This window comes from Sparus aurata, chromosome 18 (genome assembly GCF_900880675.1).
Source record: "Sparus aurata chromosome 18, fSpaAur1.1, whole genome shotgun sequence".
Classification (NCBI taxonomy): domain Eukaryota; kingdom Metazoa; phylum Chordata; class Actinopteri; order Spariformes; family Sparidae; genus Sparus; species Sparus aurata.
Window position 1 is genome coordinate 32,917,407 of NC_044204.1, and position 23,105 is coordinate 32,940,511.

Sequence of the window (23,105 nt, forward strand, 5' to 3'; positions counted from 1 at the left end):
ACCATCCAGACTCAAAACCTTCAGAGACAGAGCCTTCTCCAGAACAGCTCCGGAACTCTCTCCCCCAACCAGTCCGTGACTCTCCCTCACTTTCCACATACAAATCCCGTCTAAAAACCTACCTCTTTTCTCAAGCCTATGACCTCCCCTACCCATAACCACCTTCATCCCTGCCCTCTCCCCTTGACCTGCCCCTCTACACTCTCCTTCTACTCTCCTCACCCATCAGCCCCCCACCGCTCTTCGATCCATCCCTGCCACCTTTAAACTGCTGCTGTACCTGTTTTGTCTGTATGTCTGTAACAGTGTCATCTATTCCACACTCCACCATAGCTTCTGTTCTCCGTTGTGCTGTCTCCCGCTTGTCCCCCCTGACTATCGTTGCCCTTTTTGTGTTTTTTTAATTATCTTTTTGTGTCTTCATCTCTGTAAGTGCTATATAAATGAAATGAATTATTATTATTATTATTATCCTCACAAGACCTGAACTATCACTTCAAGGTTCAGAACCAAGTTTGCCATCAAAGGTACATTTAAGTGGTTAAGAGAGATTTATTTGTAAGAATTTGTATCTTGTCTGTTGTACAGTCGCACTTGTACGCCAGAAATAAAATGAAACAGACTTGAATAAGATAACAAGTAAAAAGCTTTTCACTTTTACTGTACAAACAAACAACCAAACAAATAACAACAAACCACTGATAAAGGGTTAATATTTCTGTGAACACAACATGTTGAAAAGGTCAACCTACAAATGAACAATTGAATATGCATTAAGATGCTTTATGTGTGCATGCTCACTCTCACATGATTACAGGGGAATTAATAACAGATTTTTTTCCTACGAAATGAAGCCAGAGGTTTCAACACACTTTAATCTGAGAATATACACTTTCTTCAGTCTTCAACTCTTTCTTCTTTCTTCCCCTTGTAGCTTTCCTTCCAGCGAAATCCAGCGCAGCGTAGTTCAGATCATGTCCACCATCAGTCTGTGCAGCAAATAAAAAAGCTCATGGTACAATCACTTTTGTGTTCTGTGTTACCGGGAATTTTTAATCAATAAACTGGTATCATCACTTACAAAATCATGTGCTGTCTGGCTCGAGCTGTCGGGTCCTGCTGGTGAAGAGACGCTTTCTCTTCCTGATGAATGAAAACAGGAATATTATGCTTATTATGACTCGACACTTTGACCTGATTAACAAGTTTTCATAAAAAAATATATAAACGTATATATAACTATTGTTTGATTTCCCTAAATACTGACATTGTGTAATGCACAAGTTCAATGCTGCAAACAATCAGGAAGACAACAACTCAAAATTAAGTGAATTAAAACTGATTCATTAATTAATCAACTTCTACTAATATCTATTGAGTTCAGAACATGACGTTAAAGTTCACCCAGTCCTGTGTGAACTAAGAAACCAACCGAGTATAATCGTTTTGATTCAGTCAACAACACTCACCTTTACATTGTTCACATATTGAACTTGAAGTTCGGCGACAGATGAAAACAATATTTCCAATCAGAGAAATGACCAAGCAGATTATTGCTATCACCAGAGCAATTAATTCAGGAATCATTCGTCGCTCTAGACAACAAAGAAAAAAACTTAACACTCATGATGTTATAAAAATGTTATGAAAACCAGTATTAAATTCAGAATCATACCGATTTCCACTTTAGCTCCATTTCCAAACAGTATCTCTCCACATGTGGCCACAGCACAGTAGTACGTTCCAGCATCAGAGGAGTTGATGTTCTTAGAGAAGTGATGAACGCAGCTTTTCTGAGTGTCAGATCTGTCTTCACATTCATCACGTCTGTTTCCATCAGTGTAGAGGATGTTCGGATGAGATTTATCTGATCCGACTCTGAACCAGAACACACTGTGATCTCCTGGACATGTTTTAGTCTCAGACTCAGAGAGGACTGAACACTGGAGAGTCTTCAAGTCTCCTGGACGGACTGGATCAGAGGCTGTCGGCTGCTGAACAACAGTGTAGTTCGATGTCCTCTGAGTGTTTCCTGTGTATTTTGAGAAGTTAAAATATAGCGTAAGCAGGATATATACTCATTTCTACTGAACAGAAATCATAAGTGAAATGGCCATAGCAATTACATTGGACAAACCAGATGCATTGTTTAAGTGAGTGTTCCAGAAGTAGTTAATTTGTCTCTAAATACCTTTAAACAATGTTTGGTTATTTAAGAAAAATATATTGTTAGGAAACATTAACACTGTGTAGCTTTAAGAAGTTGAAGTGAATGTTTACATTGAAAAAACAGAACACATAATTACCTTTCAATGACAAATAGGTTCCACTCCAAGTAATCTTTGCCCAGTCCATGACTGCACAGTGGTACATTCCCTCGTCTTCTTCAGTTGTCTTAAAAATGGTCAGATAGCTGATGCTCATATGAACTTTTAGATCCACCCTGGAGGCAGAATACTCCGGTCCGAACACAGGGTTTGTTTTTTTCCGATGTGACACAACTAGCTCCAGATTGTCTCCGACACTCTGCTTGTACCAGTGAAATTGTCTTTGGTTCAACTCGTAATCAGGCAAAACACACGTGAAGGTCGCAGACTCACCGAGTTGAACTGTGGTGACTGGAATCAGCGAATCTAGATGAAATAAAAATGTACAATTCATTAAACAGTAAATGATAATTACTGTGATGAATATGTATAGAACACAATGCAATCATACACACTGATTGCCTACAGATACTTAAATGAAAAAATATTGTATTATAAATCACTTACATCCCTGATGGAGGAGAAGCAGTGTCACACTAAACACGATCATCTTGACTTTATCTCTTGTTTGGAGACTTCTCGGTTATTTTGTGAGTGAAGGTGGTGACATGGTCCTGATAGGTCAGACCATCAGCTGCTTCTGATTGGCTAAAATTCTGTACTTCCTGCCACTGGGGTGTAATCCTGCTCTATGTGAAATCATATTAACTCTCTCTCTTGTCCAATTCACTTATTAACTGACATCTAACTAAACTTGATTGATTCATGTTTTTTCTTCAACATTTGTTCATCTTCACTCAGTCTTTTGGCTCTTTCCTTTCTGGATTCAGTGTTGAGAAATACTATTATTCTAAGTAACAGCACTGACATGGGGATATTGTTGCATGTGGCATGTTTATTGCTATTGCTTTTTTCCAAGTTAAACGACAAATTATTAAACATTACATCTTATCACTCTGAGTTCTCTCATTTGCATCCTCCGTTGCATCCCCATTCATAGAAACTGCACGTGGAACTTCAAAATCCCACTGCTTGTATGCCTTAAATCTACAATATGTAGCTTCTGCCACTAGGGGGCTCTCTATCAAAACAAATAAACAGATGTTTACGAAGTTTTGTTTGCAGGGCCGGCTAGAGGTTTTCAGATTCTGATCTGATCCAGAGCCGTTTAGTGACGGCAGGAGAGCTCAGAAATTTCTCTTTAACTTTTGGAATTAAGAAGTGGATTCATCTTCAGTCCTGTTAAGTAACCTGACTGCAACAGCTTGCTGACCTCTGTTCAATTGTTCCTGTTGTCAAACTCACTTCACTGATGATGTGCACACCATTTAACTACCACCACTGCTGGTGAAAATCTGATGTGACTCAGGCACAGGTAGTAGGGCTAGTAGTGAGGTTACTGCTAACATTAGCATGCTAATATGCTCAAAATTAGGTTTAGCGGGTTTACCATATAATAAGTTTAGTGTGTTAGCATGCTCACATTTGTCAATTACTTCGAAACACAAAGTACAGGAGATAAGTACCATGGTTACATGGTAGACGTGGTGTCCGAGGTGCTGGAGGCTGGATGGTTGGCGGAGTAGGCTGATCAGGACGTATCTTGATCCCTGGAGACAAGCGGAGAAGGCAGGATTAATGCAAGACGAGGAAACAACAAGTGGCACGAAATAATTCTCAACTATATAATAGTACGACGAGTGGAAGACGGTGTTCAACATCCCCCTTGGACAACTGGATTCCAAGTAATGCCTTTCGGTCTCTCTAACACCCCAGCTGTGTTTCAAACCCTAATCAATGACATTCTCCACTAAAGCTAAACCATTTTGTGTTCCTCTGCTTGGACGATATATTGATATTCTCCAGGAGCCTAGGCGAACACATCGAGTAGGTGAGGTTGGCGCTTCTGGACAACAAACTGTTTGCAAAACTGGAGAAGTGTGAGTTCCACTCAGCTGAAGACGGCTTTTTGGGTTTTGTTATAGCTCAGGGGAGGCTTCAGCCAGACCCTGCAGAGATCGGGGCCGTAAATTGCGTGGCCCACACCTTCCAATGAGGAAGCAGCTACAACGATTCCTGGGATTTGCCAACTTCTACCGATGATTCAACCGTGACTACAGCTGAGTCGCGGCTCACCTCACCCAACTTACTTCCACAGCTTCACCTTTAACCCGGTCTCCTGGTGCCGACGCAGCCTTTAAGAAGCTGAAGGCACTGCTCTTCCAAGTTCTGGTCACTATTCCTAAGCCACTTTAATTACATACCAGCTCATACTCCAGAAATAGAAATCAGATGCCCCTCTCGACTCTCCTCCCCTGACGCACCTCCTGCTGGTCCTGAGCCCATATCCCTGGATCATTGGTCCAGCTACCTGGGACAGTCACCCTGACCCTGGTACAGGTCCATCAGATCGCCCATTTGTGCCGGAGGAGGTCTGGCACCAAGTTTTACAGTGGGGCCTTTCATCCAGGTTCAACCGCCACCCCAGAGCCCAGTGGAAGCTGCACTTTCTTCACCAGCACTTCTGGTGGACTGGCCAATCTAAGGACGGGGCTGAATTCTGTGGTGGATTTTTGTGTTTGGCGTTTGCTTGCTTTTTCACCAGCACTCCAACTACCAGTGGCTCCCAGAACTCAGCAGCTCTGCAGCCAACAGCCTTGTCCTGCGTTCACCAGAGTATCTACTTGCCACTATAACCACCAGCACCAGACTCAGCCTCTCCCCACCTTCACCTGCAATTACCTTGTGAAGTCAATAAATTACCTTGCACACTACTCCCTGTCTCATTGTCCACTTTTGGGTTCAACTCTCTACAAACGAAGCATAACATAGTATGTGTGTTAAGTACTCTTGCTGGTAGGTTGTTGAAGATTCAGGTCCATATCTTGACATTTAGTGCAAAGTATTTGAATTCTACATATTGTGTTATAAATGTGCGTAGCGACTGCCCTGTGCTTTTGCAGTTGAATTTTGGGTCTCCAGGCAGGTGACCGCTTTAGTCAGAAAGGGGCATCAACAAAGAAGTGTTTAAGTAGTGATTGAGTAACAGCCCAGTCCTGACATTGGTCGGGAGTTCATTCTACTGCTGAGTAACTAGAACAGAGAACAGTCGCAACTTCGCTGAGTGACATTTGTTTGCTCTCAGTGATGGCGGTACTAGCTGGCCAGCTTATATAGTAGAGCGAAGTGCTCGCATTTCGCACTTGGGTGTGTGGTCTGACCAGTGATTGGAGGTAGATTGTTGCAGTTTTGTTGATGGCCTTAAAGGCCAGCAATCCTCTTAAATCGGATGTGGGCTGCAACAGGAAGCCAGTGGAGGTCACAAAGGAGGGGGGTCACATGGGAGAAAATGGGTGGATTGAAAATGAGGCATGCTGCAGCCTTCTGGATATGCTTCAATGGTTAGTCACAGAGGCTAGGAGTCCAACCAGTTGCAGTAGTCCAGGCGGGTGATGACCAGCGCTTGGACCAGGAGTTGCGTTGAATCCTTTGTGAGGAAAGACAGAGTCCTGCGAATGTTGTAGAGGGCAAATCTGCAGGATTGGGACACAACAGTGATGTTGGGGGTGCAGGACAGTCCGTTGTCAAGGGATACACCCAGGTTCCTCGCAATGGATGAAGGCGATACTGTGACGACAGAGACTGACAGATCCATCTGATGGCAGTCTTTCCCCAGGTCAAAGAGGAGATCAGTTTTACAAAGGTTGAGCTTGAGGTGGTGCCGGGCTTGACCAATTGACCAGGCTTAGATGTCTGCCAGGCATTCCGAGATGCGCATTGCAACATGAAATCACTTTCACATTACATTTTTACAGCATGACCGGATTTTCATATCAAGAGGTGGAAGAGATAAAAGTAGAGTTACAGGAGACAAAGCTGCCAACTCAGTGAGCGCAGTTTGAAACTGCATTTGAACATTTGTGAGTGTGAAACCAGTGACCACCGGAAGATTTCCAGCCTTTTGAACCAACGAAGTGCCGAAACTGGGAGCCCTCTTCACTGCTGCCCCCACCCCCTTAACAAAACTGGGCGTCTTCAGCCTCTCCAGCCGACTAACTCTTGCTAATATGTCCACTAATAGTATGTTGGTGTGTGTGTGTGTGTGTGTGTGTATGTGTGTATTATGTGTTTATGTGAGTGTTGTGGTTGTGAAGAGGGGACAACCACAGCATGATGCAGTGGAAATTTTTTTATTAACATCAAATAGTTTAGTGAGTGCACGAGAAAGAGAGGTAACATGCTTCTCATAGGGCAGGACAACACCCATGTGGCAGGAAATGCACTTTGTATGTATATTCTGTGATAACCAATCAGAAGCATTAGATGGTCTGAGCATCTTGAACACGTCACCACCTTCACTCTCTGAAATACAAACAAGTTTCCTCATAAAGTCAGAGTGAAGATGATCGTGTTCTGCGTTACACTGCTTCTCCTTCATCAAGGACGTAAGTGCTGTCGAATCTTGACCATTATATTTTCTTATTCAAGTATCTTAATGCAAACTAGATGTAGAGTATGGTGGTTAGTGTGATTATCTTTTATCTTATTTATCTTTGTTAACATTATACGCTAATTGTCATTTACTTATTAATCTATTGTGTATTTTAATTTCTTTTAGATGCTCTGGTTCCAGTGACCACAGTTCAACTTGGTGAACCTGTGACCTTCACATGTGTTCTGCCTTTCAATGAGTTGGGTGGTAAACCTCTTTGCTGGTTCAAACAGAGTGTCGGAGATGATCTGAAATTAATTGTAACATTTGTGAAACATTCAAAACCTGTGTTTGGACCAGAGTTTTCTGCCTCTAAATTCGATCTGAAAGTTGAGAAGAGAATTAGTATGCTGACCATTTTGAGAACAACTGAAGAAGACGAGGGAATGTATCACTGTGCAGTCATAGACTGGAATGACACTTTTTGGAGTGGAACCTATTTGTCATTACAAGGTAATAATGTGATCTGTTTTTTGCAATGTTTTGGAGTCACTTTAACCACTTTCAGCTTCATTGTGTTAATGTACTTTATCTTAACTGAAACATCACACAGGAAACACTCAGAGGACATCAAACTACACTGTTGTTCACCAGCCGACAGCCTCTGATCCAGTCCGTCCAGGAGACTTGAAGACTCTCCAGTGTTCAGTCCTCTCTGACTCTGAGACTAAAACATGTCCAGGAGATCACAGTGTGTTCTGGTTCAGAGTCGGATCAGATAAATCTCATCCAAACATCCTCTACACTGATGGGAACAGACGTGATGAATGTGAAGACAGATCTGACACTCAGAAAAGCTGTGTTCATCACTTCTCTAAGAACATCAGCTCCTCTGATGCTGGAACTTACTACTGTGCTGTGGCCACATGTGGAGAGATACTGTTTGGAAATGGAGCTAAACTGAGAACCGGTATGATTCTGTATCCAATACTGGTATTCTTAACATTTTAATAACATCATGAGTGGTAAGTTTTTCTCTTTGTTGTCTAGAGGGAAGAATGAGTCCTGAATTAATTGCTCTGGTGATGGCAATAATCTGCTTGGTAATTTCTCTGATTGGAAATATTGTTTTCATCTGTTGCCGAACTTCAAGAACAATATGTGAACAAGGTAAAGGTAAGTGTTACAGACAGAATCGTCAATTGTATGACTTGAAAAGTTCTAATAATGTACGAAGAGTACATCACACAGGACAGGATGAACCTCAACCTCATGTTCTAGGATAAAATAATGCATAAAAGTAAATATCTGTTATTTTTCACATTAATTGATTGATTATTATTAATGTATCATCAAACATGCAGCACAATTTAAGTCATCCAATTGTTTTTTATTTGTACATTACACAATCTCAATAATGATAGTGATAGTAATGAATTTTTGGACAAAATGTTTTTATTGAACATCAGGAATAGAAGGCATACCTTCACAAGCAAGACATGACAACTCGAGCCAACCAGTACGTGATATTGTAAGTACTATTATTTTATTAACATAATTCTGAGCAGCTCTGTATAAAACATGACTATATTGTAAAAGAGCCATTTATCCGCTGCACAGGTGGAAGGTGGAGATGATCTGAACTATGCTGCGTTGCACTTGACTGGACAGAAAGCTTCAAGAGGACGTAAGAAGAAAGAGTTGAAGACTGAAGAATGTGTGTATTCTCAAGTTAGATGCTGAATGTGAAAGTGTGTCCATGAAATCGTGTGAATCGTTGGTTTACAGCACTGGCTGATTGACAGTGTAAATAATTAACGTTGTGGATTCCCTTCAAACTATTATGAAAACAAGGTTTTTCATGATAAAAGCCACAACCATCCTCCAGCACATGCTCTTCATATTTCATGCTTGTATATCGATCATTGCATCATATTATGTGTTTGCGTTTACTTGCCCTAGCTGACTTAAGTCAAGAAATAATACAATCTTTAACAGAGCTATTAGAGTCTATAACTTTTTCATTAGATTTCTTTTATTCAATTTGTTTATCTGCATTTAAAGTATTAGTTGAAATAATGCATTGTCTGTATTTGAAATCTGAGTATTGAAATAAATTGATCAGAAGCTTTTTATGATTTTTAAATGTTGATGTTCAACAGGCCGGGTTACAGCAGAAAACATAACTGCATAATGAGCAAGTGTGGCCGCAGATCACAGGTAGAGGCAAATCTAGTCTGGGAGAGCAAAACTTAAATCCACATGAGACCAGAAATTGAGAACTGCGCAAGCAATGAAATGGAAAGACAATACAGCTGGTCATCTCAGGCATTACTGGTTGCAATGAATATTGTTCCAATCATATTAGCTTCAGTGGAACAATGGATTTCAAAGAAAGGCTTCAGCAGTGTGATTGGTCAAACTAAGGTGGTAGTTTCCAAATTCAGAGCTCTATGAAAATTCAAATTTGTGTTACCATTTCTGTAATGTGGCTCAGCATGAAAACATAAACCCTAACCCTATATATATATATATGTACACATATTATTATATATCAAATAAAATACCAGACAACCAAACAAATTTGAAGCAGCAACAATTAATATGTGCTTCATTATCAAATCCAGTTCCCAAATCAATTAAACTCTATACCATGTTCTAACTGCTACCTTGCACCCAGGCACATTTACACATAGCAAACACACACAAGACCTATGTTCTTGCAAGACCTACCCTACCCTACTCTGCAGTGTTGTTTTTGGCAGCCATTTTAGATTTAGTCTTAGTCTTTTGGACTAAAGTTTTAGTCAAATTTTATATGACAATCACTGGGGGTTCGTGGGCCACACAGAATATTTGTCAACTAATGGCTAAAAAATAACTCTTGATGATAATAGATGTTACATTAGTATGAACGAATGACACATATCCATTTTCTTTAACTAATACTTTCTCATAAGGAGCTTTTTAACCAAGGTCCATATTTATATTTTGCTGCATTCAAGATGAACAAAGCAAAGCCATCAGACCAAAAATAAATGGACAGTTCACAACATAACATGACAATAAACAATTCCGAACATAGCAGGTCCATACCCACAGTCAAATGTATTAGAGCTGAACAGTAAAACAGACAAACAAATAATCAACAAAAAACATAACTGTTGTCACAGAGACAGCATCACATTGTTATGAACAAGCAAGTCTGTGTGTTCCACAAACATGTCGGCAAGCATCATACTGAAAAGGCGGTGTTGGAGGCTGGAGGTTGAGCAGATGAAATTCACAATGTTTATGACGGTGTCCATGGTGTTTTTTAGATCACCGCTCAGCTTTGCACACAACACAGACTGATGAATGATGCAGTGAAAAAACTGCATATGTGGGGCTAGAGTTGATAGCCTTGCCACCAGCCCTTGTAATCTACTGACCATGGCTGGAGCACCATCGGTATCCAAAAGGCAAACTTTCTGCAAGTCCAACTCACGCTCGTTAAAAATTGCAACAATCTTTTGAAACACCACCTCACCTGTGGTGTGTCCCTCCAGCGGAATAAGCCCCAGAAGTTCTTCTCTGAAGCGCACTCTGTCGTGAAATCTGACATAGATGCATAGCTGAGCCATGTCAGTACAGTCAGTTGATTCATCCACAGCAATAGACATAACATCAGCTTTGTTGAGGTTTTCCAAAAGCTTCTTTGAGACATCCTTTGCGAGTAATTCCACTCTGAGGAGAGTTGATGTGTCCGAAAGAGGCACTTTTTTAATGGATGAGGTAACGCTTTCCTTTCCTTTTTCATCAACAACCACTCCATCAATGACAGCAAGCATACAATCTTTAACCGTCTCCACCTTGTTAAAAGGCCTCTTCTGTCTGGTGAGTGCCCAGGCTACACGAAGGGATGCTATCATACCCCTCTCTTGTTCCGTGCAAAAGCGACCAAGGGCGACTTGACACTGTTGAAAAGACGCTAGCAGACGCTGTGCTTTGCCTTGCTGTTCCTCCGAGCACTCTGGAAAACTGGCAGAAAACGAGCTGTGGTTTTACTTGTAGTGCCTCTTCACGTTGTATTCTTTCAAGAGAGATATGCACTCGTTTCACAGGTCTGTGCCTTGCTCAAGGGCACCTTGGCAATGCCCAGGATGTGAACCAGCACTCTCCAACTGCCAGTCCACATCATTTTTTTTTTTTGGTCAGGGTGGGACTTGAACCGCCGACCTTCAAGTCCCCAAGCCAAGTCCGCACGGACTGAGCTATTTACTTGCGGGCCGTAAATAATTTCAAAAGGGCCGTATCCGTCCCGCGGGCCTCTAGTCGAATAGGCCTGCACTAACATTTACGTCCATTCTCGTCTCGTCAATGAAAACTCACACACGTCTCGTCATGTTTTAGTCATGTCATGTCATGCCATGTTTATCTCGTCACCATGTCGTTATAGTCATGAAAAAAAAGGGCGTCAACGTAATAATTTTCGCCTATTTGTGCCGGAGGAAGTGTTGGGTTTAAATCTGTTAAGAAATGAGACACGGACATGGAGATTGTCTTTCTAGGCAAAGGGGAAGAGCAGAAGTCAGCACACAAAGTCTGGGCTTCCGAGTTCCCATGAGCTGCTCACCCCAAGCATCTTTTATTCACCTACAACAGGGCGTAAGCGTATATGATTGGCTCTTTGACAGTACATGAGTCATACAGTTGTTATGCATGATGGAGAAGTACACGTACACACTTTCGGACCTACGGCCTTCAGCCTATATCCTTCACACAAACATTCTTATGATGTCCACCAAATGTTATTCACACAAGATGCCATTCGAGGCCTTGTGGTCCCGCCGAAGGGTGAGTGTGTTTCTTCGCAGTACTTTTCCAGGAGCTCGGTACACTTCCACAAACATATAGAGGAAGACAAGCAGGTTATATCAATGCAATGCAAGAAACTGATAATATAAGCATAATTTTTCCCAACTTTTCCCTCCTGTTTATCAGTTTTATTGCTCGTACTTTTAGTTCGTCAGGTTATTATCTCTTGTCACCATTTTCGATAATACCTTCATCGGAAAAAGACGAGGCATAAAACATTTTTAATCAGCATAAGGTTGAGGATTAACAAACTCATACCTTTGGGATAATAATTGCATTTGCACAAAACTTTGTTGAACCATTTTCTCAAACATCGATCGTATCACACAAGAGATAAAACAGAGGAACAACAGCATGACTACGAACACGGGTACCAATGCCTTTAGGAGAACCTGCCACCAGGTGCTGTTAAAGAATCCAGTCATCCAGTCTGGGAGTGGATCAGCACCGGGGGTTTGCTCCAGCACATAGCTTTGGAGATCGGTCAGGTTTTGCAGAGCTTGGTAGATATCTCCTCCGTCCGTCATGCCGTCAGGGATGTAGGTACAACATGTTTGTCCAATAACTGCATACACTCCTCCTTGTGATCCTGTTAGCAAGTCCAGAACAATCCGATTCTGCATCACCTTGCTCTGTCATCCTAATAGGACAGGGATCAGTTGTTTTCTTCACTGGGGTTTGAGACGGCCCTGCCGCTATATAGCAGAGCCCCCTTTGTAGCCCAGACTTCCCCACTGTCCAGTTGAGACAGAGGTAGGCTGCAGTTTGCAGTGGCTGAGGTGGATCCAAGTTGTCCTTTCTGCAATCTTTACTGCTGTTGGTGTTGTTAGCAGGACCTGGTACGGACCCTCCCACCGTGGGCTGGACCAACATTTTCTTTTGATGATTCTGACGAATATGTAGTCCCCTGGCCTCACTTTCTGGCTGTCCTGTGGAGGGGGAAGAGAATCAGAGGGCAGTAAATTTGTTTTGAAAACATTTTTTTGGTCCAACAGTTTTCTCATGTGCTCCGCCAATGTTGTCTTTTCTTCAGATACCTCAAGGTCTTTTGAGAAAGCAGGGAGTCTAAATGCTCTACCATGAACTATCTCAAATGGGGTTAACCCTTTATCGGTCGGAGTGATTCTCATGTACAATTTCACTAGATCTAAGCAGTCAGGCCATGGTCTCTTTGTTTCTTCCATGCATTTCTTTAACCGAGCTTTGACAGTCCCATTTGTTCTTTCTACCAGACCTGCACTTTGAGGGTGGTAGGCACAATGATTTATTTGTAAGTGTTTTGCAGCTTGACTTGACAACTTGGTTCACAAAATGTGCACCATTATCACTGTACAATACTTCGGGGATCCCATACTGTGGCACAATTGTTTTGCACAATGCTTTTGCTACTGTCAGTGAATCTGCAGCTTTTGAAGGTATTATTTCAACCCATTTTGAATATGCATCAACTAGTACTAAACAGTATTTGTATGGCCCGCTTCTGTTTAGTTCTATGAAATCCATGTGCATAGTCTGAAAAGGTTCGTTTGGTTCTGGGAATTTCCCTCGTTTTGGTCTTACATTGCCCTGTGGGTTGTATTTTATGCAAATTACACATGATCTGCAAAAGTTTTTTGAGTAGGAATTCTGTCATCCCTCCTGTTAAGACATGGCAAGGCCCATGACTCAAAATGGCGGCAGCTTTGTAAAAGTTTTTAGGGAGAGTAGGTTTGTTAGCCTGTGTATACAGTCCTGTTTTGTCTGTTTCAGCGCCTTGTTTGACCCAATACTGTTTTTCATTATCAGGAGCAGAGGTCTGCATATCACGGAGGACATCGAGGGTGATAAGAGCGTGTATTGCCGCTGCTGAGTATGTGTCAGAATTGCCAAAACATCCCGAGGACAGGCTTCTCTGTTGAGGTTATCATCCCCCTTCGTTTCCACTGTGTGACAATCTGGGCTGTCATTGAGGAAAGCATCACAGTCTTCGTCATCATAGAAAAATGTGTTCGCTCCCTTTCCTCCTTTCCCTTTCTTATTCTTGGAGTCTAAGTGTTTGGTTGCATGGCGGACCCACTGCATAGTGGTAGGAACGTCCGCGGTGTCAAATTCAATGAAATGTTTGCGGACCCAGCCTGCAACATCTGGGTGTAAATCATGCATAATAGCATGTTTGAGTTGTTGTTGGTATGCATCAGTTTTATTTTCATTAAATGATATACCACTATTAGCACGAAACACGGTTTCCATTCGAGCCCTAAAATCCTCAGGATCCTCGTCTGTTTTCTGTTTTATGGCAGCTATGCGAGAGTAGTTTGCTGCGCGCGCAAAAGTGGCCTTCACTCTAGCTGCTATTGCATCGAGAGCGTCTTTATAGTCTCCCGCCAGCATTCCATCGGCTGGATATGCAAACACTGTCCCTACACCATTTCTCCCTGTGTAATTACCCTTTACTCTCCCCCACTTAATTTTCAACGATGATTGCATAGCTTCCCCTGCTTCCTGTCCATTCAAGCGGTAGGAGTCTATCAATTCTCTCATACATTTTATCCATTCATCTGGATCGTCCTCTGGTGGAGGAATGCCGGCTACAGCATTTGCGGCCTCCGCGAGAGTCCAAGGACGAAAAACGTACAGGATTGGAGGCTGATCCTCACCCCCCGCCTGAGGATTGGCAACTTGGATCTGGGGAAACACTTCTTCAGCTATCATATTTGAAGAGTTTTTTGCTGGTGGTTCTCTTTTTTTAAGTTTGACAGTCAGGCTGGGGCTTCCAGCCGGGCTGTTTGTGGGGGTGTATCTGTTGGGTGCTCGAAGGAGGCCTGCTGGTCGCAACCCATGACTAGGGCCCCCCCTATCGTTCATTTTTTCAGTTTTAGGAGTTGGCACCTTTGGGTACAGAGGCGGCCAGTGGGACAAATGGGATGGTTTAGCTGCAGATGCCAATTTTGGCTCTGGAACTGGCTCTGGAATGTTTTGTTGCTCTGGAATGTTTTGTTCGACCGGCGCACTAGCCACTGGAACGTATGGGGGAGGTTCAGGCGCTTGCCTGCAGTTTGTCTCATTGTCTTCTTTGCGCACTTTTCTTAGCTTCCTTTTTCACTTCTTTTTGCTTCTTAAGGTTATCCTGTCTGGCTTCAGACTGTGTTAACCATCCTTGCGCTATGCGGAGCTCGTCAGCTCTTTTTTCATGCTTTTTCCCTCGCTTGGTGATGAGACTAGTCTCCAAGCGGGATATTAAATCCTCTATTTCTCTTACTTTTAGGCGGCCTGTAAATCCATACTTCTTTTTCCATTTATATAGATTCCATTGCTTCATATACTTTTTATCCCCTGTACTGTCTTCATCTACAGTTTTACGAGAATTCTTCCCAGCCATTGTATGCAAATTTTCGTTTCAGTGATCATTATTTTTAATGCTTTTCCCTAGTCTGCGTTGTGTTTTTTATGTGTTCTCTTCTACTTCAACAGGCCATAGACGTTCGTTAACACCGATAAGGTTTCATTCTATGCTGCTGCTTCAAAGAAAAATACTACTTAAACTGATTTTAATTTTGTTTCTATTTTACTTTACCTAGGAATTTGCAATATCCTGTTTCTAAATGTAGGGTGTTTTTACTCACAAGAGAAGGTGATATGATTTTTCCTCAGTTCTCCGGTCCCGTCTCCTTAGTTTCAAAGTCCGGATCCCGTCAATCCAACGCTGTTCAGTTGGAGGGGACGTCTCCTTCAGGCCACTTGTTGTGGTCCTGCCCGTCGACGGGCTTCGGTGTGTCGTCCTCCTTCTGGCAGAGCTGGGTATGTTGGGATCCGGGTCACGGCACCAAGAAATGTTGGGTTTAAATCTGTTAAGAAATGAGACACGGACATGGAGATTGTCTTTCTAGGCAAAGGGGAAGAGCAGAAGTCAGCACACAAAGTCTGGGCTTCCGAGTTCCCATGAGCTGCTCTCCCCAAGCATCTTTTATTCACCTACAACAGGGCGTAAACTTATATGATTGGCACTTTGACAGTACATATGAGTCGTACAGTTGTTATGCATGATGGAGAAGTACACGTACACACTTTCGGACCTACGGCCTTCAGCCTATATCCTTCACACAAACATTCTTATGATGTCCACCAAATGTTATTCACACAAGATGCCATTGGAGGCCTTGTGGTCCCGCGGAAGGGTGAGTGTGTTTCTTCGCAGTACTTTTCCAGGAGCTCGGTACACTTCCACAAAACATATAGAGGAAGACAAGCAGGTTATATCAATGCAATGCAAGAAACTGATAATATAAGCATAATTTTTCCAAAAGAGGTCCGGCACCAAGTTTTACAGTGGGGCCATTCATCCAGGTTCAACCGCCACCCCAGAGCCAAGCAGAAGCTGCACTTTCTTCACCAGCACTTCTGGTGGACTGGCCAATCTAAGGACGTGGGTGAATTCTGTGGTGGATTTTTTGGGTTTGGCGTTTGCTTGCTTTTTCACCAGCACTCCAACTACCAGTGGCTCTCAGCATCTCAATTTTGCTATTAATGGGTCTCCAGGCAGGTGACCGCTTTAGTCAGAAAGGGGTCTCAGCGAAGAAGTGGTTGAATAGTGATTGAGTAACAGCCCAGTCCAGACATTGGTCAGGAGTTCTTTCTACCACTGAGGCACTAGAACAGAGAAGAGTCACGACTTTGCTGAGCAACCTTTGTTTGCTCTCAGCGATGACAGTATCAGCCGGCCAGCTGAAGTAGAAGAGCGAAGTGCTCGTGCTTGGGCGTGTGCTCTGACCAGTGATTGGAGGTGGATGGGTGCAGTTCCACTGAAGGCCTCAAAGGCCAGCACCATCGTCTTGAATCGGATGATGGCTGCAACAGGAAGCCAGTGGAGGTCATGGAGGATGGGGGTCACATGGGATAATATGGGTAGATTGAAAACAAGGCGCGCTGAAGCCTTCTGGATAAGCTTCAAGGGTTTAGTCGCAGAGGCTGGGAGTCCAGCCAAGAGCGAGTTGCAGTAGTCCAGGCGGGAGGTGACCAGCGCTTGGACCAGGAGTTGCGTTGCATCCTTTGTGAGGAAAGACCAGATCCTTCAGATGTTGTAGAGGGCAAATCTGCAGGATCAGGCCACAGCAGTGATGCTGGGGGTGCAGGATAGTCCGTCGTCTAGGATTACACCCAGGTTCCTCACAGTGGATGAAGGTGATGACAGTGACTGACAGGTCCACGCGAGGGCAGGCTTTCCAAGGGATGAAGGGGAGATCAGCTTTACAAAGGTTGACCTTGAGGTGATGCGCAATTGACCAGGCTGAGATTCCTGCCAGATAATCCAAGATGCACATTGCAACATGAAATCATTTTCATATTACATTTTTACAGTATGACCGGATTTTCATATCAAGAGGTGTAAGTGATGAAAGTGGAGTTACAGGAGATAAGGCTGCCAAGTCAGTGAGCGCAGTTTAAAACTGCATTTCAAAATTTGTGAGTGTGAAACCAGTGACCACCGGACGATTTCCAGCCTGTTGAAGCAACAAGTGCAGAAACTGCGACGCTAGAGCCTTCTCCACTGCTGCCCCCACCTTCTTAACAAAGCTGGGTGTCTTCAGCATCTCCAGCCGACAAACTCTTCGCTAATATGTCCGCTAAAAGTATGTTGGTGTGTGTGTGTGTGTGTGTATTATGTGTTTGAGTGTTGTGGTGGTGAAGAGGGGACAACCACAGCATGATGCAGTGGAAAATGTTTTATTAAAATCAAATAATGAGTGCATGAGAGAGAGAGGTAACATGCTTCACATAGTGCAGGACAACACCCGTGTGGCAGGAAATGCACTTTGAATATATATTCTGTGATAACCAATCAGAAGCATTACATTGTCTGAGCATCTTGAACACGTCACCACCTTCACTCTCTTAAATACAAACAAGCTTCCTCATAAAGTCAGTGTGAAGATGATCGTGTTCTGCGTTACACTGCTTCTCTTTCATCAAGGATGTAAGTGCTGTCGAATCACGACGATTATATTTTCTCAATTAAGTATCTTAATGCAAACTAGATGTAGAGTATGGTGGTTAGTGTGATTATTTTTTATCTTATGATTATCATTTTATTACATTTTACTCAAATTGTCATTTACTGATGAATATATTGCACATTTTAATTTCTTTTAGATGCTCTGGTTCCAGTGACCACAGTTCAACTTGGTGAACCTGTGACCTTCACATGTGTTCTTTCTTTAGATGAGTTGGGCAGTGAATGTCTTTACTGGTACAAGCAGAGTGTCGGAGATGATCTGAAATTAATTGTATCATTAATGAAACATTCAACCCCTGTGTTTGAAACAGAGTTTTCTGCCTCTAGATTTGATCTGAAAGTTGAAAAGAATATTAGTAAACTGACCATTTTCAGCACACTTGAAGTAGATGAGGGAATGTATCACTGTGCAGTCATAGACTGGACTAAGAATCTTTGGAGTGGAACTTATTTGACATTAAAAGGTAATTATGTGATCTGTTTTTTTAAATGTTTTGGAGTCACTTTAACTACTTTCAGCTTCAATGTGTTAATGTTCTTTAACGTAACTAAAACATCACACAGGAAACACTCAGAGGACATCAAACTACACTGTTGTTCAGCAGCCGACAGCCTCTGATCCAGTCCGTCCAGGAGACTTGAAGACTCTCCAGTGTTCAGTCCTCTCTGACTCTGAGACTAAAACATGTCCAGGAGATCACAGTGTGTTCTGGTTCAGAGTCGGATCAGATAAATCTCATCCAAACATCCTCTACACTGATGGAAACAGACGTGATGAATGTGAAGACAGATCTGACACTCAGAAAAGCTGCGTTCATCACTTCTCTAAGAACATCAGCTCCTCTGATTCTGGAACTTACTACTGTGCTGTGGCCACATGTGGAGAGATACTGTTTGGAAATGGAGCTAAAGTTGAAATCGGTATGATTCTGAATTCAATACTGGTATTCATAACATTTTAATAACATCATGAGTGGTAAGTTTTTCTCTTTGTTGTCTAGAGGGAAGAATGAGTCCTGAATTAATTGCTCTGGTGATGGCAATAATCTTCTTGGTCATTTCTCTGATTGGAAATATTGTTTTCATCTGTCGCCGAACTTCAAGAACAATATGTGAACAATGTAAAGGTGAGTGTTGTTGACTATATCAACAATTGTATGACTTTAAAAGTTCATATAATGTACGAAGAGTACATCACACAGGACAGGATGAACCTCAACCTCATGTTCTAGGATAAAATAATGCATAAATGTAAATATCTGTTATTTTTCACTTTAATTGATTGATTATTATTAATGTATCATCAAACATGCAGCACAATTGAAGTCATCCAATTGTTTTTCATTTGTACATTACGACATCTCAATAATGATAGAATTCCAAAAGAATTTTTGGACAAAATGTTCTTGTTTTTATTGAACATCAGGAATAGAAGGCATACCTTCACAAGCAAGAAATGACAACTCGAGCCAACCAGTACGTGATATTGTAAGTACTGTTATTTTATTAACATAATTCCCAGCAGCTCTGCATAAAAACATGACTATACTGTAAAAGAGCCATTTATCTGCTGCACAGGTGGAAGGTGGAGATGATCTGAACTATGCTGCGTTGCACTTGACTGGACAGAAAGCTTCAAGAGGACGCAAGAAGAAAGAGTTGAAGACTGAAGAAAGTGTGTATTCTCAAGTTAGATGCTGAATGTGAAAGTGCGTCCATGAAATCGTGTGAATCGTTGGTTTACAGTACTGGCTGATTGACAGTGTAAATAATTAATGTTGTGGCTTCCCTTCAAACTATAATGAAAACGAGGTTTTTCATAATAAAAGCCACAACCATCCTGCAGCACATGCTCTTTATATTTCATGCTTGTATATCGATCATTGCATCATATTATGTGTTTGCGTTTACTTGCCCTAGCTGACTTAAGTCAAGAAATAATACAATCTTTAACAGAGCTATTAGAGTCTATAACTTTTTTATTAGATTTCTTTTATTCAATTTGTTTATCTGCATTTAAAGTATTAGTTGAAATAATGCATTGTCTGTATTTGAAATCTGAGTATTGAAATAAATTGATAAGAAGCTTTGTGATTTTTAAATGCTGATGTTCAACAGGCCGGGTTACAGCAGAAAACATAACTGCATAATGAGCAAGTGCGGCCGCAGATCACAGGTAGAGGCAAATCTAGTCTGGGAGAGAAAAACTTAAATCCACATGAAACCAGAAATTGTGAACTGCGCAAGTAATGAAATGGAAAGACAATACAGCTGGTCATCTCAGGCATTACTGGTTGCAATGAATATTGTTCCAATCATATTAGTTTCAGTGGAACAATGGATTTCAAAGAAAGGTGATTAGTCAAACAAAGGTAGTTTCCAAAGTCAGAGCTCTATGAAAATTCAAATTAGTGTTACCATTTCTGTAATGTGGCTCAGCATGAAAACATAAACCCTAACCCTATATATATATATATGTACACATATTATCATATATCAAATAAAATACCAGACAACCAAACAAATTTGAAGCAGCAACAATTATTATGTGCTTCATTATCAAATCCAGTTCCCAAATCAATTAAACTCTATACCATGTTCTAACTGATACCTTGCACCCAGGCACATTTACACATAGCAAACACACACAAGACCTATGTTCTTGCAAGACCTACCCTACTCTGCAGTGTTGTTTTTGGCAGCCATTTTAGATTTAGTCTTAGTCTTTTGGACTAAAGTTTTAGTCAAATTTTATATGACAATCACTGGGGGTTCGTGGGCCACACAGAATATTTGTCAACTTATGGCTAAAAAATAACTCTTGATGATAATAGATGTTACATTAGTATGAACGAATGACACATATCCATTTTCTTTAACTTAATACTTTCTCATAAGGAGCTTTTTAACCAAGGTCCATATTTATATTTTGCTGCATTCAAGATGAACAAAGCAAAGCCATCAGACCAAAAATAAATAGACAGTTCACAACATAACATGACAATAAAGAATTCCAAATATAGCAGGTCCATACCCACAGTCAAATGTATTAGAGCTGAACAGTAAAACAGACAAACAAAATAATTAACAAAAAACATAACTGTCACAGAGACAGCATCACATTGTTATGAACAAGCAAGTCTGTGTGTTCCACAAACATGTTGGCAAGCATCATACGGAAAAGGCGGTGTTGGAGGCTGGAGGTTGAGCGGATGAAGTTCACAATGTTCATGACGGTGTCCATCGTGTTTTTTTGAAACACCACCTCACCTGTGGTGTGTCCCTCCAGCGGAATAAGCCCCAGAAGTTCTTCTCTGAAGCGCACTCTGTAGTGAAATCTGACATAGGTTTGCATAGCTGAGCCATGTCAGTACAGTCAGATGATTCATCCACAGCAATAGACATAACATCAGCTTTGTTGAGGTTTTCCAAAAGCTTCCTTGAGACATCCTTTGCGAGTAATTCCACTCTGAGGAGAGTTGATGTGTCCGAAAGAGGCACTTTTTTAATGGATGAGGTAACGCTTTCCTTTACTTTTTCATCAACAACCACTTCATTGCACAGTAAAGAGACCAGTTTATTGCTTGACGCGACAGGTAAAACAAATAAATATTGTCCATCCATTGGCTCTGGAACTGGTGTTTTTCCAAATCAATTTTTCGTTTTTTGGGTTTTGAGAGCCACATGTTGCAAACACTGTTAGCTTAGCTGACTCTCTGACCTCTTCACCTCTCACCCGCTAGTTGTTGAAGTATGTCAGAGCTACCAGTATGCCATAATTTTATTATATCATATGTATCACACACTGTGATTTACTGGCAGTCTTGCGGGCTGTAAAACATTTCAAAAGGGCCTTATCCGTCCCATGGGCCCCTAGTCGAATAGGCCTGCACTAACATTTACGTCCATTCTCGTCTCGTCAACGAAAACTCACACACGTCTCAAAGAGACATGTCTATCTCGTCACTGTCTTATCTTGTCATGAAAAAAAGGGGCGTCAACAAAATAATTTAGCCATCGTCATCGTTGACGAAAACAACACAGCTACTCTGCCTCTGATTAGTTTGCATTTTTGGTTACGTTCTCTGTACTTGACTTAAACTGTTTACTCACAAAGTAACACTGGAACTTCCTTGAACAGAGGAGGTGGCCTAGGACATTACTTATGACCCACCTACAATGCTTTACTGAGTTCCCTCCCAAGACAGCTCAACAGCCATTCACACCATGGCTCACCTAAGCTTAGCAACCCAGATGAAGGGTGGTGGGCCAAACGACTCTAAAACTCAGAGCTCACACGTGTATTTAACGACTCTGTAAGGACACTCCAACACAGAGTTTAAAAGTCTGTACCTCCCTTCCAGTTAGTTAGAACTGAAGAAGCCTCTTGGGTGAGAGGTGAAACGTCTTCAGGAAACTGAAATGAGTTCAGTTGCCTACGATACAGCACTTAAGTTTACCATGAACTGGGTGACAGAGAACCTTCATCAGCAGTACCTCTGGTAATGTCTTCTTTTGGTTGTTTATAAGCTCTAGTTTTACGGGTAAACACACCAACCTCTTCAGCTTCTGTCTCTGTCTTGTGCTGCTCCTGTCTGGATTATTCATCCTCTGGAATCACGCTTCAGAAGGTCTCTGAGGTTGTTAGGTAGAGTTGACAGATGGGCTGCCCTGCCGCTGCTCCACTACCTGGCCTGTCTGCTCTACCTAACGAGCCCAGAGACACTGCAGCTGTGAAAGCCAATCGTTGTGGTGTGTTTACCAGGGCAACTACAGGTCGCACTCTGCCGATCAATTGCTGGATGTTCGTTTTACAAACCGTCCCCAAGAAAACGAAGGAGTTCTTAAAACAAACAGCCAACAGCAGAGCTGCTGCAGTGTATTATGAACCGTAGTTCCCCCACCGGCAAAGACACGACCCGGACTGGCTCTCGCAACTGCAGTATGTTTGGGCTTGTTAGGTGGAGACAGGCCAGGTGGCGTCTGTCTCTGTCTTGTGCTGCTCCTGTCTGAATTATTCATCCTCTGGAGACGCTCTTCAGGGGATCTTTGAGGTTGTTTGGTAGAGTTGACAGGTGGGCTGCCCTGACGCTGCTCAGCTACCTGGCCTGTCTGCTCTACCTAACGAGCCCAGAGACACTGCAGCTGTGAAAGCCAGTCGTTGTGGTGTGTTTACCAGGGCAACTGTTTTACAAACCGTCCACAAAAAAACCCAAAGGAAAAGACAAGCTATTAACACCTGTCAGCCACCAAATATACCCCTAGGAAATAATCACAAGTCAGTTTTGCTGATGTTGTAGTTTACCGACAAACGGGAAAGAGACCAAACTGAGAGACCTGGTAGTCTGCTGTACAACCAGGGACAGGGATGGAGCTCAGTGGGCCAGGATACATTTACTGGTAAATCAGATGACAAAAGAGACAAGAATTGGCTATCGAACATACCATTTCCTAACTGCATGTTCAGTGGCTGTCTGGTGATTATGGGTTCTGCTTGTGTTTTCCTTGTGGTTGTTTAAAACAAACAGCCAGCAGCGTACTGTGAGTCGTAGTTGCCGCA

At 42.1% G+C, this 23,105-nt stretch overlaps 3 protein-coding genes across 3 annotated transcripts; 2 read left to right on the forward strand and 1 right to left on the reverse strand.

The window, feature by feature from the left end:
- Positions 1-861: 861 nt before the first annotated feature.
- LOC115568663 (uncharacterized) lies at positions 862-4,733 on the reverse strand. Its single transcript, XM_030396166.1, has 7 exons — positions 4,658-4,733; positions 3,794-3,877; positions 2,307-2,633; positions 1,676-2,032; positions 1,470-1,595; positions 1,082-1,143; positions 862-989 (listed from the first exon to the last, which is right to left on the reverse strand). Exons 1-7 carry the CDS (start codon positions 4,731-4,733, stop codon positions 864-866), a joined length of 1,158 nt encoding a protein of 385 aa, XP_030252026.1. The 3' UTR covers positions 862-863.
- A 1,935-nt stretch (positions 4,734-6,668) lies between these two features.
- On the forward strand, positions 6,669-8,704 carry LOC115568725 (uncharacterized). The gene is made up of 6 exons (XM_030396285.1): positions 6,669-6,712; positions 6,886-7,212; positions 7,313-7,669; positions 7,750-7,875; positions 8,169-8,230; positions 8,320-8,704. The coding sequence occupies exons 1-6, from the start codon at positions 6,670-6,672 to the stop codon at positions 8,440-8,442; spliced, it is 1,038 nt and encodes a 345-aa protein (XP_030252145.1). The 5' UTR covers position 6,669; the 3' UTR covers positions 8,443-8,704.
- A 7,615-nt stretch (positions 8,705-16,319) lies between these two features.
- LOC115568664 (uncharacterized) lies at positions 16,320-19,506 on the forward strand. Its single transcript, XM_030396168.1, has 6 exons — positions 16,320-16,437; positions 17,683-18,009; positions 18,110-18,466; positions 18,547-18,672; positions 18,972-19,033; positions 19,124-19,506. Exons 1-6 carry the CDS (start codon positions 16,320-16,322, stop codon positions 19,244-19,246), a joined length of 1,113 nt encoding a protein of 370 aa, XP_030252028.1. The 3' UTR covers positions 19,247-19,506.
- Positions 19,507-23,105: the final 3,599 nt, after the last annotated feature.